Source organism: Myodes glareolus, chromosome 7 (genome assembly GCF_982192425.1).
Source record: "Myodes glareolus chromosome 7, mMyoGla1.1, whole genome shotgun sequence".
Taxonomy (NCBI): Eukaryota; Metazoa; Chordata; class Mammalia; order Rodentia; family Cricetidae; genus Myodes; species Myodes glareolus.
In genome coordinates, this window is record NC_142032.1 from 81,743,534 (window position 1) to 81,761,032 (window position 17,499).

A 17,499-nucleotide genomic window follows, 5' to 3' on the forward strand; every position below is an offset into this window, starting at 1 on the left:
GGGATGTGACTTATTCAACAACATGCTAAAACACTGCTGGACAAGCTTGAGGCCCCGGAGTTTGGAACTATAGCATCCACATAGAACATCCTGGGTGTGGCATCACACACAGGCCTATAATCTCAGTGCCAGACATCAGGGGCTTCCCTGGCGAGTCTAGGTAAATCTCCAAGTTCAGTGTGCCTCAAAAATGTATTATTATCCATTATACTTTTTTTTAGATGGGGAGGGGAGTCTCATATAGTCCAGGCTGACCTTCAACTCCTTTTATAGCTAAGGACGCCCTTGAACTTCTGATCCACCCTGCCTCCACCTCCCCAGTGTTGGGATTACAGGAAGACACCAGCACTTTGAGTATGTGTGGCATTGGGGAGGGAACTAACCCATCTTATTATTATATCCAGGCCAGCGCCTTTTCGCTGTCTTTCTGTGTGCTTGGGTTAAATGCGTAGCTCTTGCTAAGATTCTCACGGGCAAACTGTCTCAGCCAACAGCTGTTTTAAGCAAGCACTTGGCTTTCTGGTGTTGCCACTTAAAACAGGCAGTCCGAAGGTTGTGCTGCATACTGGGCTGAATGTGAACACAGTAAAATTAGAGGGGTGGGGCGGCAGAGGAGGGGTACGACAGCCTCGTTTCTGAAAATGGACTTAAGCTCCTTGAGCAGCTCAATTGGCCTGGGAAAGAAAGGGGTTGGGGAGTTACAAGGAGGGTAGCATCCTGCTGTGGTCCCACCTTCCTAGAGGACTGTGCCATCACAGCAGCTAGGAGAGGTGGGTAGGGGGATACCTGAGCAGAGCCACCATCTCTCCATGAAGGGGTCTCAGAAGTGAGAAGTCCCAGAAGCACTGGGGCAAGGGGTGGGGAATGGGGCCTAGTGTGGCCTGGGGCTGGAATGTGTTGGGCTCTGTAGGGAAGGCACACGCAGAGGAGGACAGCAGACACAAGACCTAAGGCACAAGCAGGAAGCCATTAAGAAGCTGCAAAGCAAGGTGGGGCCAGACCTGCTCTGGGGTGTGGGAGTGCTGTTTAGAACAGTTCCTCTGCAAGAGAGAAGCCTGGGAGGCCGCCCCAGCAAAACCCTACTCTGTGGCCACCACGAGCTCACAAACAGTCTGAGAAAGCCAAGGATGTTTTCACAAAAGAAGCCGCCATGTTTTTCCTGTAGCCGTGATTCTTGCACCTGCGTGTTCAGTCCGGTGCCTGGCACCCAGCCAGAGCCTGTCGGTGGTAACTATCTTTACTACAATTATCGTTCTGCTCTCTCCTGCCTCACTTCTACCCACCAGGGATCATGGATCTTCTCTTTAACCACTGTCAACTTGACCTGCCGAGGAAGGAACACCCAGTCTGTGGGTCCGTGAGGGCGGGAACACGCCAAGGGGAAAGTATCCGAAACCGCGAAGGGGAAGAAAGGATGTCGCACTAGTGTTTCCTGCTCAGGCATCTCCTTCCTCCTGTAATGTCACCAAACTTAGTCATCATATGCAGGTGGCTGCCTGATCTGCATAGGAAAATGTGAACTTTTGGAAAAGTGAGTTGTGACCTTCTTCTGATCCATGTTGGCAGATGACAGAACCCCAAGCCTAGGCTTCCATTAGGCTATTATTTTCTGTATGCATACATTTAATGTAGCCTAGCTATTTCAGCAAACTTTTCCCCCCAAACACCAGTTTTCTAGCTATCAATCTACCAAACCTTTTTGTGGAGTCAGCCATGGTCTTCAGTAGTGAGCTGAGGACAGCCTTGATTCATTCTCATTATTTTGCAAGACTGGTGTTTTAATCACTTCTGAACTGTGCCTTTTTAAATACCCCCCATATCATGGTGACTACCCATGGATTATCCACGTCACCATTCTCATAACGTGGTCCTCGACTGTTGTCGTGAGCAATTTCTTGTCTAAGGTTCATCTCTGCTCCCCACCATGGGTTCACAAACACACATTTGTCTTCTATCCTGATGCACCCTGAGGGACTGGAACATTCTATCCATTTGAAGGAGAGCCTGTGATAAATCAATGTGGAGCAGGGACTAGGAAGCTTATGCTGGGCAATGGAGGATGTATGGCCCGGAAGATGCATTCTCTTTCATGAGAAAGCAGTTCGATTTTTCTTTTCTTACACTTGGAACTGAAAGAGTCCCAAGTGAGACAATTTAAAAAGGAGATAATTTATCTTAAAGAACTAAGAGCAGGTCCAATCACCACTTCCCCCAAAGCAGTGGCTGGGAAGCCAGGTTAGACCATTGATCCTGACTCTCTTTCTCAGGTGACTATGAGGTGGTTGCCCACAGGGCTGACCTACTTTCTTGTTGGAGACGCAGGATGAAGGTGCTTTGTTCTGGCAGTGGGAGGGAGCAAAGCAGCAGCAAGAAGACAGGTGGGTGACTGTGGACAGGAGGCACTGTCAATAGGGACACATTACCTTTTAAGGAGTCAAGACTGTCCAATGGATTGCCCAGATCTGTCAGGTAAACTTGAGAGAGGGCTTTAGTGTCCATGAGGCTGGGTGCAGTAGGGCAGAGGCAATACACGAGGGACAGGTAAGGACTGTGACCAAGAGAGAACCGTGACTGGCATTCGGCTTTTCACAGCTATAGTCTAATCATGTCAGATTGTGTGTGTGTGCATGCGTGTGTGTGTGTGTGTTCCTCGAGGAGAAAGGTTGATGTTCAGTGCCTTTTTCAAATACTCTCCATTTTACTTTTGGAAGGTTCTTTTCACTGAATCCAAGCTCACCAATTGGTTAGACTCATTACCCAGTGAGTTCTAGGGGTATTCTTGTCTCTGGATGCCTCCGTTCCTGCCCCTTTTGCCACGCCAGTGCTGGGGTTACAGATACATGCCACTGCTGTTGTGCCCGCTTTTACATGGGGTCTGGGGATCTGAGCTCAAGTTCATGATGTTAATATAAAATCAAGCACTTTACTGACTCAGCAAGCTGTCTCCTCATCTCTTTTAGTTCTAGCAATTAATTATTCTTTTAAAAGCCCTGGGGATCAAATGTAGGACCTTGTTCACTCATGCTGGGTAGATGCATCACCACCCAGCCATTTCCCTTTTACTTTATTTTGAAATAAGTGATCAAACTTCCCCAGGCAGACCTTCCCCATGCAATCTTCCCAACCTCAGCCTACCAATTAACTAGGATAGAAGGCCCATGTCACCAGGCCCTGCCAACTCTCGTTCTGTAAATTGAAGAGCCAAACAAGGTGCATGCGTGAGACTGAGCCAAGATAGCAGTCATCGTGATGTGTTTTCATTTTCATATTGCAATTTTAAAAGAAAAGGGAAAACACATTCAATCCCAGGTCTGATGGACCGACTTGCATTGGGTTTCCAGTATAGAATTCTTCTTACCAGCCATCCACCCCGGCCTTCTGCAGTTCCGAAATCCCAAACGACAGAGATCCCATGAAGTCATTCCTGCTGGTCAGGTCCCAATCCCAGATCTCTACGGACAGTCTTCTGTCTTTGTCTGATTCCTTCAGCTGACTGGAGGGAGAAAGAGAGAGAGAGTCAGTCAGCCAAGGCCAAGGCCATCTTGATGTCTCACATAGATGAAATGTGCAAGAGGATGTGGGCCTGAGATAGAAACCCTTAACTGTCACAGGCTGCTGCAGGAGACAGACTTGGTTTCCACTCCCCTGGGAGTAGGGGCTCATTCTGTTTGACAGCCTGTTGATCAAACAGGTGGGAGGCCTTAGCTAGCTCCAACAAAAGCAAGTCTATCTGTGCCTATTGTCTCTGTCTTTATTCCCACGGACAGTCACTGAGAAAAATTCCGATGCCCAAGACATCATCGGGCAGGCATGTGTGTGCATTTGCATACTTGTGGGTTGGATGAAATAGAGAGACTGCATGGAGAAACCTCTTGCTGGAGTCTTGGGGGAAACTGTTCTGCAATATGGCCCCAAAAGGCTCAGATAGACATTGCTTTATCCTGAGCAAGAGGCAAGGGTATGAGGTTGCACCCAAGAACAGTGATGCCAGCCTGTGGCTGCGGCATGACCTATGGTGCCAAACTACGCAAGGCTGCACCCTCCTCAGCCTTCTACTCACCCAGGGGCTTCTTTAGCAAGGCCCACGCATAAAATAGAAACGAATTAACCAGTAATTGTTAGTCAGATCGCTTAATTAGTGCTTGACTGTACATCATACCTGCTCAGTAAATACCAGCTGTTACTATGAATGACCATTGGCCCAGACATGTTGAGAGGAGACCCGCATACTCTTCCTGGCCAGAGAAGACCCTAAAGCAAAGCTGATACAGTTCTCCCAGTAGGCAACAAGCCCAGTACCATGTAAACTCATCCCTGGAGATATTGCCAGTATAACCTATAGACTATGCCCCACTCATTCCCCTTCATCAGGCAGCACGAATACTCAATTTCATCCAGTCTGACTCCACATATCACAAGCAGTCTCAACTCTATTAGAAAAAGATCCGATTTCCCATTAGCTCACAATACTGAAATCCAGATGTAAGAGAAGGGGGAAAGGACGCAAAGGGAAAAGAAAGAAAGCAGAGGCTAAAGGAGAGATGCCCCAGTCCCTGAAGACCGCTATCCTTGAGCTATCGTGGTTTGTACTTACAATCTGAAGGTCTCGTTCCACTCAGGGTTGAGAGAGCACTTGATGGTCCTGGTCTTCTGCTTGCTCTCACTTTTGGGATCAGGAATCAGTTTCAGTTTAACGTAGGGATCTGACAAGCCATTGGGGTCCATAGGTACAAGATTTTTAGCATCTCTTACTGAAAAACAAAATGCAGTTCCAATATTACTAATGTCCAAAATGTTTACGTATCTGTTAGTGATGCTTGTGACACCCATGGCAGGGTCCTGGGCATCACACCTGCTTGGTGGGAATTTCATTAATATCAACAGCTAGAGTGGCATGTAAATGAGACAGTCCAACAGGATGTAGATTCCGTTCCATATTGTATAAAAATTATTCTTAAAAATCTTTATTAGCATATATTAATTATGCAAAATAACGTGTCCTTGTAATATTTTCAAGCGTGTATATAACACATGTGATGGCTAGTTTTATGTCAACTTGACACAAGCTAAAGTCATTCTGGAAGAAAGAACCTCAAGAGAAAATGTCCACACCAGATTAGCCTGCAAGTAAGACTGTGAGGCATTTCCTTCATTGATAATTGATGGGGGAGGGCCCAGGCCACTTGTGAGCAGGGCTTCCCCTGAGCTGATGGTCTGGGTTATATAAGAAATCAGGCTGAGCAAGTCCTGATGAGCAAGCCAGTGGGTAACACTCTTCCATGGTCTCTGCATCAGTCCCTGCAGGAAGTTCCTGCCCTCCCATCCTGACTTCATTAGATGACGGAATATGATGTGGAACTGTAAGGTAAAATAAACCCTTTCCTCCCCAAGTTGTTTATGACCATAGTGCTTTCTTAGAGTAACAGAACCCTACGACAACATACTTTATGCTCAGCCTTCCTAAAAATTGACTTCTGACTTCTGTTTTGCTTTCACCCCTCCTTACTCCTAAGACACACTCTAATTTTTCTAAAATCCCCTTCCCCAAGACCCACAAGAATCTGTCTCTTTTAGTTTTAGCATGATAGTTTCAAGGTGTCATTGCACAGCAAGTATCCGTGATGCTTTTTTAAAGTTCAGTAATATTCCATTCCATAGCTATGCTGTATTTGTTTATCCATTCATCATTTGTCAACATCCGGGTGGCATCATCTCCTTTCTGGAGCATGCATGTACCGACACACAACGGTCACATGCTATGTGATGGTCAGTCTCCACTGAGATCTCATCAATTGGAAAGAACTTGGGACATTAGGAAAGTACATTTCTTAGTGTGTCTATAAGGGCATTTATGAAAATGATTAGACCACCAGGGCTCTGGCTAAATGAATGGTCTAATCCACTGATGGATGCCAAATAGAATTAGTTATTGGGAGGTAGTGCAATTGCAGACAGTAGAGTCTGGCTGGAGAAATAAGTCACCGAGGGCATGTCCTTGAGAACCAGATCTTGTCATGGCCAGCTCCTGTAAGCGCTCTGCTCTGTTTCTTGTCTGTCAAGATGTGAGTTCCTCCATCACACTCTCCCACCATGATGGACTGAAGCCTGAGTAGAACAAACCCTTCCTCCCTCAGGCTGTTCTCTCAGGTATCGGACACAGCAATGAGACAGGACTAAGCTAATCCCGAGCAGTCAACCCACACAGACAAACAGAGGGCTCACTGTTGCTACATGTGAGGGAAGGGGACCAAAGAGGTGGCACTTCATGGGCACAGGCTTTTCTTTAGAGGTGATGGACTCACTAAAACTAGAGAGATGACCGCAATGCTGTAAATGTAAAGTATAGGGAACTGTGTATTTTAAAAGAGCGAATGGCTAATTTATATGTTGCAAATGTTACCTTCATCCAAAAAGAAAAGGACGAAAAAAAGGAAAAAGAGCTGCCATCTAAAGGAGGGTACCTCTGCTATCCACATATCATTACCCAGCAGCACCCAGTGAGTCCACAGAGAGAAGGTTGGGAAAATATCAACAGCATGCAGCTAGACTCCACCTAAAAATAAGGCTCCCTTATGAAGGTTATAGAACTAGCTTAAGGAAGGAAAGGGAGTGAAGAATCTGAGCCAAAGGTACAGTGGGCCAGACAGGAGACGAGGGAGAAGGAAGCATCTGCTTGGAGAATAGGAAAAGCTGATCAAACAGCAGCTCAAAAGGTAGAAACATACACAGCAGAGAAAAGGGGACCAGAAAAAGAGGTTTGCATGGAATTTATGGCTATAGTGTTAAATAATGTAAGGGGGTGTTTTTCATCTTGGGAAAGAAAATCCAAGATAATATATTCAGTCCAAAAACAAATGAAACTCAGACAAATGAAGGTCTGAGTCTACTGGAAATGTAAAGATGATTCAACCTTTTCACAAATCTATTATTAATATATTCATCAATTTAAAACTGAAAGAAGAAAACCACAAGGTCATTGTAGTTATCTGAAACTAGCATGAAAATCTCTCAACAGGGTCATGGCTAGCTGAAATAAAAGCATCACAGTTTACGACAAACACAATCCCACAAAAGTCAGCGATGAGGCAATGATGCCCATTTCCACAGCTATTTTTGCACACTCTCTCCAAATGTTACATGGATGCAACAGCAGAACAACAACAACAACAAAAAGGAATTCATAGAGCATGCCTGAGGCAGCGAACTTCACAGAAGCAGGACTGAGCCAGCGTTCTCTGTGGGTCCAGGCATTGATCTGGGACCTCCAAGGGAGTAGGCAGAAACCAGAAAGCTCTGCTGGTCCTGGCATGAATCTGGGACCTCCAAGAGAGGAGATCAGAGTCAGAGACCTTTACAGGACCAACTTCAAGCCAGGAACCTCCAGAGAAGCAGATCCAGACCAGGGACATTTACAGAAACAGGTCTAAACCTGCAACCTATACCAGAGAAGGCCTGAGACAACAAACTCCAAGGGAGCAGGAGCAGAGCAAACCCCAGGAGTGCTGAGCGACCTCCTGGAACATGGAGTGACCAACGGGATAACTAGAACTGTGGCACTGACTGTACCATGAGGAAAACCATCTGAGCCTTGGGTCCACAGGCACCTAGAAGATTAATCACCAGAGTCACAGATAGCCCCAACCACACCAATTAGAGGAAAAGATGAGTCGACAAGATAAGAACATGTGTAATACCACAAAGGCCAACATGACACCAGTAAAATCTAGAGACCCTACCACAGCAAGATTTGAACAACCAAATATAAATGAAGCAGAAGAAAATGACCTAAAAATAATTTCAGGAGAATGTTTGAGACTCTTAAAGAGGAAATGAAAAATTCCCTCAAAGAAATTGAGGGAAAGACAAACGAAAAAAAATGGAAGACATCAGTAAATCCCTTAAGGAAAACCAAGAAAAAGTAATCATACATATGAAAGAAACTATTCAAGACTTGAAAACTGAAATAATAAAAACAATAAAGAAAATAGAAGCCGAGGGAATTATAGAAACAGAAATCATGAGAAAATGATCAGGAACCACAAATGCAAACATAAACAGCAGAATACAAGAGATGGAAGAGAGAATCGCAAGCACTGAAGATACAATAGAGGAAATAGACTCACCGGTCAAAGAAAACATTAACTCTAACAAAAGTAAACCCAAAATATCCAGAAAATATGGGACACCATAAAAAGACCAAACCTAAGAATAATTGGTATAGAAGATGGAGAAGTTCAATTCAAAAGCACAGAAAATATATTTAACAAAATCATAGAAGAAAACTTTCCCAACCTAAAGAAAGATATGCCTATGAAGATTCAAGAAGCTTACAGAACACCAAATAGACTGGATCAAAAAAAAAAAAAGTCCCCTTGCCACATAATAATCAAAACACTAAACATACAGAATAAAGAAAGAATAGTAAGAGCTGCAAAGGAAAAAGGCCAAGTAACATATTAAGGCAGATCTATCAGAATTACAACTGACTTTTCATTGGACACAATGAAAGCCAGAAGGTTGTGATCAAGCGTTATGCAGACAGACATTAAGAGACCACGGATGCCAGCCCAGACTACGATACCAAGCAAAACTTTTAATCATCACAGAAAAACAAAACAAGGTATTCTATGACAAAACCAGATTTAACCAATGCCTAGCCACAAACCCAGCCCTACACAAAGTACTAGAAGGAATATTCCAACCCATGGAAGTTGGCTATACCAACAAAAACACGGGCAATTGATGATCTCACAGCAGCAAATCCCAAGGAAGGAAAAACACACAAATTAACATCACCACCAACAAAAACTAAATTAACAGGAGATAGCAATCACTGGTCATTAATACCCCTTAATATAAATGGACTCAACTCACCTATAAAAAGATGCAGGCTAACAGATTGGATATGAAAACAGACTCCATCTTTCTTCTGCATAAAGAAACACACCTCAACCTCAGAGTAAAGGGTTGGGAAAAATTTCCAATCAAATGGACCTAAGAAACAAGCGAGTGTAGCTGTCCTAATATCTAACAAAATAGACTTCAAAGTAAAATCAATCAAAAGAGACAAAGAAGGACATTACATATTAGTCACAGGAAAGATCCATCAAGAAGAAATTTCAATACTGAACATCTATGCCCTAAATACAAGGGCACTCTCATATGTAAAAGAAACACTTCTAAAATTTAAATCATACATTAAACCCCACACACTAATAGTAGGAGACTTGAACACTCCACTCTCACCACTGGACAGGTCAATCTGACAAAAAAATTAACAGAGAAATAGGGAACTAACAGATGTTATGACTCAAATGGACTTAACAGACATCTACAGAATAGTCCATCCAAACAGAAGAGAATATACCTTCTTCTCAGCACCTCATGGAACCTTCTCAAAATTGACCAAATATTCGGTAACAAAACAAACTTCAAAAGAAACACTGGAATAACCCCATGTATCTTATCAGATAACTATGGTTTAAAACTAGAAGTCAACAGCAATACTAATTCCAGAAAATCCACAAACCGATGGAAATTAAACAATGATCACCTGAGTCATCAATGGATCAAGGAAGAAATAAAGGGAAAAATTAAAGACTTCCTAAAATTCAATGAAAATGACCACACAACATACCCAAATTTATGGGACACAATGAAATCAGTGTTAAGAGGAAAGTTCATAGCACTAAATGCCTAGATAAAGAAGCTGGAAAAATCTCACACTAGTGAATTAACAGAACATTTGAAAACTTTAGAACAAAAAGAAGCAAACTCAGCCAAGAGAACTAGACAGCAGGAAATAATCAAATTGAGAGCTAAAATTAGCAAAATAGAAAAAAAGAAAACAATACAAAGAATCAATGAGACAAAGAGTTGGTTCTTCGAAAAAATCAACAAAATAGACAAAGATTTATCCAAACTAACCAAAAAGCAGAGAGAGAATATCTAAATCAGAAATGAAAAGGGGGACATAACAAGACATAGAGGATATCCAGAGGATCATTGGGTCATATTTTAAAAACCTGTACTCCACAAAATTGGAAAACTTAAAGGAAATGGACAACTTTCTGGATATAATTTACCAAAATTAAATCAAGACCAGATAAGCAAATAAACATATCTATAACTGCTGAAGAAATAGAAACAGTCATCAAAAGCCTCCCAAGCAAAAGAAGCTTGGGACCAGATGGTTTCAGGTCAGAATTCTAGAAGATTTTCAAAGAAGAACTAATACCAATACTCCTCAAATTGTTCCACACAATAGAAACAGAAGGAATATTGCCAAACTCTTTTTATGAAGCTACAATTACCCTGATACCCAAATCACATAAAGACATTATTAAGAAAGAAAATTACAGACCAATATCACCCACAAACACTGATGCAAAAATACTAAATAAAATACTGGCAAATCAAATCCAAGAACACATCAGAACCATCATCCACCATGATCAAGTCGGTTTCATTCCAGAGGTGCAGGGATGGTTCAATATCCAAAAATCTGTCAAAGTAACCCACCACATAAACAAACTGAAAACTAGAAACCACATGATCTTCTCATTATATGCTGAAAAATCTTTCAACAAAATACAGCATCCCTTCATGATAAAGGTCTTGGAGAGAGCAGGATACAAGAAACATACCTAAACATAATAAAGGCGATATACAGCAAGCCAACAGCCAACATCAAACTAAATGGAGAGAAACTCATAGCAATCCCACCGAAATCAGGAACAAGACAAGGTTGTCCACTCTCTACATATCTATTCAATTGACGTCCTAGCTAGAGCAATAAGGTACCAAAATGAGATCAAGGGGATACAAATCAGAAAAGAAAAAGTCAAACTCTCACTATTTGCTGATGATATGAGAGTTCACTTAAGCGACCCCAAAAATTCTACCAAGGAACTTCTACAACTCAAACACTTTCAGTAATGTAGCAGGATACAAGATTAACTCAAAAAAAAAAATCAGTAACCCTCCTGTACACAGATGATAAATGGGCTGAGAAAGAAATCAGAGAAACATCACCCTTCACAATAGCCACAAAAAGCATAAAATATCTTGGAGCATAAAATATCTCTAACTAAACAAGTGGAAGACATGTATGACAAGAACTTTAAATCTTTGAAGAAGGAAATTGAAGAAGACACCAGAAAGTGGAAAGATCTCTCAGTGCTCTTGGGTAGGCAGAATTAACATAGTAAAAATGGCAATCTCACCAAAAGCAATCTACAGATTCAATGCAATGCTCAGAAAAATCCCAGCAAAATTCTTCAAACATTGAAAGAACGATACTCAACTTGATATGAAAAAGCAAAAAACCCAGAATAGCCCAAACAATCCTGTACAATAAAGGAATTTCTGGAGAGATCACAATCCCTAACGTCAACCTCTACTACAGTACTGAAAACAGTCTGGTATTGGCATAAAAACAGACAGGAGGACCAATGGAACCGAATAGAAGACCCAGACATAAAGCCACACACTTTCAAATATCTGATTTTTGAGGAAAAAAAAAGCAGAAACTATCAAATGGAAAAAAGAAATCATATTTAACAAATAGTGCTGGCATAACTGCATATCAACATGTAGAAGAATAAAAACAGATCCATATCTGTAGCCCACCCCCTCCTGCTTTTGCTCTATTTATGTGGCATAGCTTTTAGGATTCAGTACAATGGTTTCCTTGAAAAACACTCTCAATTTCCTCACCAATTTCTTTCTAGTTTACTTATCCAAAAAAACACAAGTTGAAGTCAAATATCTTTATTTTCCTACATCTAACGAGCTGAGCACTCCTGAAAAGAAAGCAGAAAGAAAAGGACAGAGAGAAGGAAGAAACAGTATATAGATGGAGGGAGGATGTATGGACTTTCCAGCAGGGGAAAGGGAAGAAGAAGAGGAATAGGGAGCAAGGGAAGGAGAGTAGGAGGGAAGCAGAACAGGAAGGAGGGGAATTCGCCTAAGGTCATACAGTCAGTAGGGGTCAGGACTTAATGAATGAGATTACAGGACATGTGGATGGGTTTTCCTCTGTTGAAACATGGGCTGACACTCTTGGACATGTGCCCAAAGGATACCCAATCATATCACAAAGACACTTGCTCAGTTATGTTCATCGCATCTTTATTCTTAAAAGCCAGAACCTGGAAAGAATCTAGATGTCCCTCAAAAGAAGAATGGAAAAAGAAAATGTGGTGCATTTACACAATGGAGTATTATTCAGCTGTTAACAACGGTGACATCATGAAACCTGAAGGCAAATGGATGGAACTTGAAATAATCATCCTGAGTGAGGTAACCTAGACCCAGAAAGGCAAACATGGTGTGTGCTCACCTATAAGTGGGTACTAACTGTAAAGGAAAGGACAGTCATGCTGCAATCCACAGAGAGGATAGATAACAAGGAGTGACGAACGGGGGAACACAGGGATCTCCTTGGGAAGGGAAAGCAGAATGCATCTCATGGGTGGACTGTGAGGGTGGATAGGGATAGGAACATGGGGGATTGGGTTGGGGGCGGGCAGATGGAGGGGGAGAGTACTGAAAGGGATGACTGGAAAGGTGGAGGCACTTTGGAGTCAGATAGAAACCGCATGCAAAGAAATCTGTAAGGATGACCCCAGCTAAGGCTCCTAGCAATAGTGGATAAGTAGCCTGACCTGACCATCTCCCGTGACCAGATTAGCGACTATCCCAATTGTCGGCAGAGATCTTTCATCCGGCAGCTGATGGAAAGAGATGCAGACCCACAGCCAAACATTAGACTGAGTTCAGGGAATTCTGCTGAAGAGAGGGAGGAAGAATTGTAGAAGCAAGGACATCACAAGAAAACCCAGAGAAACAACTAACCGCGATCACAGGAGCTCAAAGAGTCTGGACAGACAACCAGGGAGCCTGCATGGGACCAACCTAAGACCTCTACCTATATGTGACAGTTGCATAGGTTGGTTTACTTGTGGGACTTCTCACAGTGGGAGCAGGGGCTGTCGTTTTGGCCGACTTTTGGGAACCTATTCCTCATACTAGAGTGCCTTGCCCTGCCTTAGTACAAGGGGCGGTGCTTTATTGATACCCATGGAAGCCTGCCCCCTTTCTGAAGAGAAGCAGAGAAGGGGTGAATGGGGTGGTGGGACAGAGGGGAGATGGGGCTAGGGAATGGGAGGAGCGAAGAGAGGGGAAACTGTAGTTGGGATGTAGAATAAGTTAATTAATTTAATTTTTAAAAAGACATGAGTTGAATTCGTCCCCCATTTTTATCTCATTTTGTACCAAAAGCAATAAATGTTCTTCTCTGGCCCTGATTCTGTTAGGTTCGGTGAGCAGGGTTCCACTATTCCCTGGGTGTCCTGTTACATTCCAAGGAGTCTGGGGAAAACATAAGGTGCTGATCCTGTCCACAAAGAACATATGAAACCAAATCTATTGAAAGTGTAATTGATTTCTGATGAGACAGTAGACAGGCACGTAGGATTGTGGTTACAGAGCAGGAATCTTACCTGCTTTCTCTGTAAACTCATAACCTTGCTTTCTTGATCAATAAAATATGTTGATTTAACTGTAAAATTGGAAAAAGTATGTTTGATGCAGAACCTAGAAAATACTCAATAAATGTTGCCTGTGTCACCGCTGTCTCAGGGTTGTTAGTCAGTGGCTTCTGACCACACTTGTCTAGTCTCTATTTATTTTTGCAGTACTGAGGGTTGAACGCAAACATTCACAGATGCTGGACCTCTGTTGACTTTGTATTTTGAGTCAGGAGCTCACTATGTTTCCCAGGCTGGCCTTGAACTTGTGATCCTCCTGCTTCTGCCTCCTGGGTACCTAGAATTACACCCTGTGCCACCAGGTCCACTTCATTTCTTCACGGGAGCCGTGGAATGGACCTTCCCATTTGAAACCTCAGCGAGAGGACTCTGCAAACCTTAGCACAGAGGAACCCCAAAGCTCTCAAAAACACGATTCCTGCTACTCACCCCCATGGACTGATGCTGGTTCGGTAGCACTAGAGTGAGATGTGTTTCTCTGCTTTTCTAACAAGTCTCGGGGTGAGGTGGAGGCTGCTGGCCCACGGAGCACACATGGAGTAACACAGCTCCGAGGAGTGACGCCTTCCCCACAGAACACAATCCCCAACTGTTATTTTCTCTCGTTGCTCAAGTCTTCCAAGGAAAAGAGCACGTGCCAGTTTCTAGTCTGGGAATGACACTTCGATCACACAGAGATTCGCATGAAAACATGAACTGAGTTGTTCCGAAGGGCCATAAGCCTGTCTGTTTGCATGATTGGCAAGACACATACATGTAGAAATAGAGTCTCTCTTCTCCACTTCCCTAGGAAGTGAGAACCGATACCTACTAGTCATACTTCCCTAGTCATACGAACCGATACCCTATTAGACAAGCACCGGGAGGCAGTTCTCTGATGAAGGTTAGGATTCCCGCCAACCGCTCTCTGCTAAACTGCTAGGTGCCATGTCCTGCAGTCTTCCTCCATCTTCTGCTCCCCTGCCTGGCAGCAAACATTTCTCATCCAAGCTTTACCCCACCTCTCCCACATCCTTCTTAGATTTTTCTCCCACTTCCGTCCTCTGGAACGTCTCCTGTCTATCAAAGGGGCTAACGTTTCTGGGAATGAGTAGAGCGGGGTCGATTCAGAGCTGTTGACTTTCACATCTCCAGGAAGATGGCTACTTTAAAACCACTGCATCATGAGCAGTTGGCAGGCGCTTCAGGCTCACATCCAGAGGCCTGTCCCTCAGAAGCTTTGCAAAGTCAAGTCATGTTTCCCAGCAGCGAGGAAGCCGCATCTGCGTGGAGGAAGCCAGGCTCTCTAGACCACACTTGGCTGGATCAACTTTGATTTTTCTTGATAAATGTTTCTTTACTATCTTTGCTGAAATCCAGCCAGTGCAGATGGTACGATATGCTTCACACAAAGCAGAAATCGCGCCCGTCCCCCTGGTGGAAGTTTGCTAACCACACGGGAGAAGAACATGCTGGGCCAGAAAACAGGGCTTGTTTTGAGCTAGGTGGAGATCAAATCAACTCCAGAAGGCGAAACCGCTCTAGTCTGGTGAACGTTCCAGACACAGGGGCAGCACTGGTGTGATTGACTTTCCTAGGCACCTGTTCTTTCAGAACTTTCCTAAACTGTTTAACCCTCCTCCCCTGGAGGGAGGGTGGGGGAGTCTTGAAAAAGTCTAAAAAATGATGGTGTTTTATGGTCCCAGTGCTGAATTATATAAATGATGAGAGGCTTTTTTGTTTTGCTTAATTAAAACTCTTTGTAAGGGAAATGTCCTTGGGATTCTGAGTCCTCACAAGTCTTCACTGTGTGTGTTGAAACAGAGATTCAAAGCCACAGCCATGGACAGTCAGGTTGGGAAAGCTGGTGATAAGGAAAGTCAGCACTAACAGGCCCAGGGGAAGGGCTACACAAACTATCTGCGCCGAGAATACCTGCCAAAAACACTGGGCTAGCCACGCACACAGAGCTTTGGAAGAGATAAGAAATAAAACAATTACAATATAAAGCCCCTGCTTAAGAAAAAGATCTGTGTGATTCTGCAATGAAACTGAGATCTACACAATGGCAGTGGGCTAGAAGTACGGTTCCCAGTTGGATAATTAGACTGCACACTTAAGAGAATGTCTTTGACCTTGGAAAATACATACTGATGTATTCTAAGGTCAGTGGGGATCGTAATGCCTTGCTGAACTCTGAAAAAAAAAAGCACTTGTCTAAAAATGTTTAATATAGAAGACGGTCGACTACATTAGGCACAATATAAACTACTAGCCAATCAAGTCAAGAAAATACAAGCGGTTTTAATGCTATCCTTGCCCCTTTTCTGTCATGTTGAGACTATATCAAAATCAAGCCTCCTTAAAAGGTCCCCCAAATCTTCCAGGGGAGGCACAAGAAAGCACATTTCCTGCCAGGCCTGCATGAACGCAAACACAGAAACATCCAGGAGGAGACGCGCACATCGTCTTTAACCAATGGCTACCTCTGAAGGGATAAAGGCAGCTGTTTGGAGGTGGGACGCAGAAGAACATTGGCCTCATCAGCCCTAGTCTGAGCTTCTTATAAAGAAAATATGTTCTTGTGCTGATTATGTTATTAAGTTGGGCATCGAGAGTGTCCGAGGAGCCACTGTCCTGACCTCCAGAGTCTCCACTCTGTTCCCCCAAAGACACAGCAGGGCGGCTGGATAGTCCCTGTGATGTTTCAAAATGGTGATTTGAATTACAGAACTGAGAAACAGGCTCCACGCTAAACGCCGAGTCAAGGTGTCCTAATTGAGACCAGTGGGACCCCCTCAGCAGACGCCCCTCGGTGAAACCAGGCCTAGGAGAACAAACACTGACTAAACATATGAAAACATTTCTTACTACCCTGTCCTAGCCTCTGATTCCAGGGGCCTTCTGGTGGCTGACATTTCTCCTGAACCTTTGGTTAACCCTGTCGAGCTGTGTGCTGTATTTCCCCATCTAGATAATCATATAACACACATTGAAGAATATATTTGCTCTTAAGAAATGTACGTTGGGACATTTTAGGATTAGTGAGAACTATGACCCCAACTTATTCTCAGGTGATTCATAAAAAACGTGCATGTAAAGAAGCATTTACCAGAGAGAGCTCAAAGTCACCCCCACACTCTGTCATAACCCCCCCCAGGAGGCTTCTTTAGCCCCTTTGTCTACAGTACATCTTCGTGTCACCTCGATTTCTGCTTCTTCATCACCATGGCATTTCTAACCCCTTCTTTCCCTGGTGCTGTGGCTCTGTGAACCTTGACCATCTTTGAGTCTCCATCCCCACCCCCTTCACCGGTCACTCTGTGTCGTGACCCTGATCACAAAACACACAAGCGTAGGGCTTTAGGGAGGCTACGTGCAGACCGGAGTCATCTGGAACATGCCAAGGCCCCACAGGCTTCTGGCACAGCTGGCTTCCCAGGGCTGCTGGCAGAGGTACGGTTGTCACACGTCTAATTATCCGTGTTGAGTCAAATTTCCAGCTGGGACTGTCATAGTGTCTGCTGAGAAAAGAGCCTGTCAAGCCGTTGCAAGTGAGAAAAGGTGGATGATGGTGCAGAGAGATGGAGAATGTCAGACCCAGGCTTAATCTCCCCTTCTGCCACGGTCTGCAAAAACTGGGTGTTTTAAATCAAAAGATTGCTTGGGACCTCAGTTTGCCCATTTCAAACAAAACAAAACAGAAACAAAAGCAAAAACAACAAACAAACAACAGCAAAAAAAAAACCAAGTGCTGGCAGTATAGCATAGAGCCCCAGGAGAGACCCATCTCAAACAGTAAGGTGGTTGAGTGGTCACGCTCTCACATGATCAAAAAAGACACCCAGGGTCAACCTCTCGCCTCCACAGACACACACACACACACACACACACACACACACACACACACACACACCACATACTCAAACTCACAGACACACATACACACATATTCACAAATACATAG

General features: G+C 43.7%; 1 protein-coding gene across 2 annotated transcripts in view; it reads right to left on the reverse strand.

Moving 5' to 3' along the window:
• Positions 1 to 17,499, reverse strand: part of Prkcb (protein kinase C beta) — a 344,919-nt gene that overhangs the window by 105,710 nt on the left and 221,710 nt on the right. For both annotated transcript variants that reach the window (XM_087908489.1, XM_087908488.1), the window contains exons 6-7: positions 4,595 to 4,751; positions 3,359 to 3,493 (exon numbers count right to left, since the gene is read on the reverse strand). In XM_087908489.1, the coding sequence (XP_087764615.1) occupies positions 3,359 to 3,493; positions 4,595 to 4,751 (292 nt within the window). The remainder of the gene's footprint in view (positions 1 to 3,358; positions 3,494 to 4,594; positions 4,752 to 17,499) is intronic.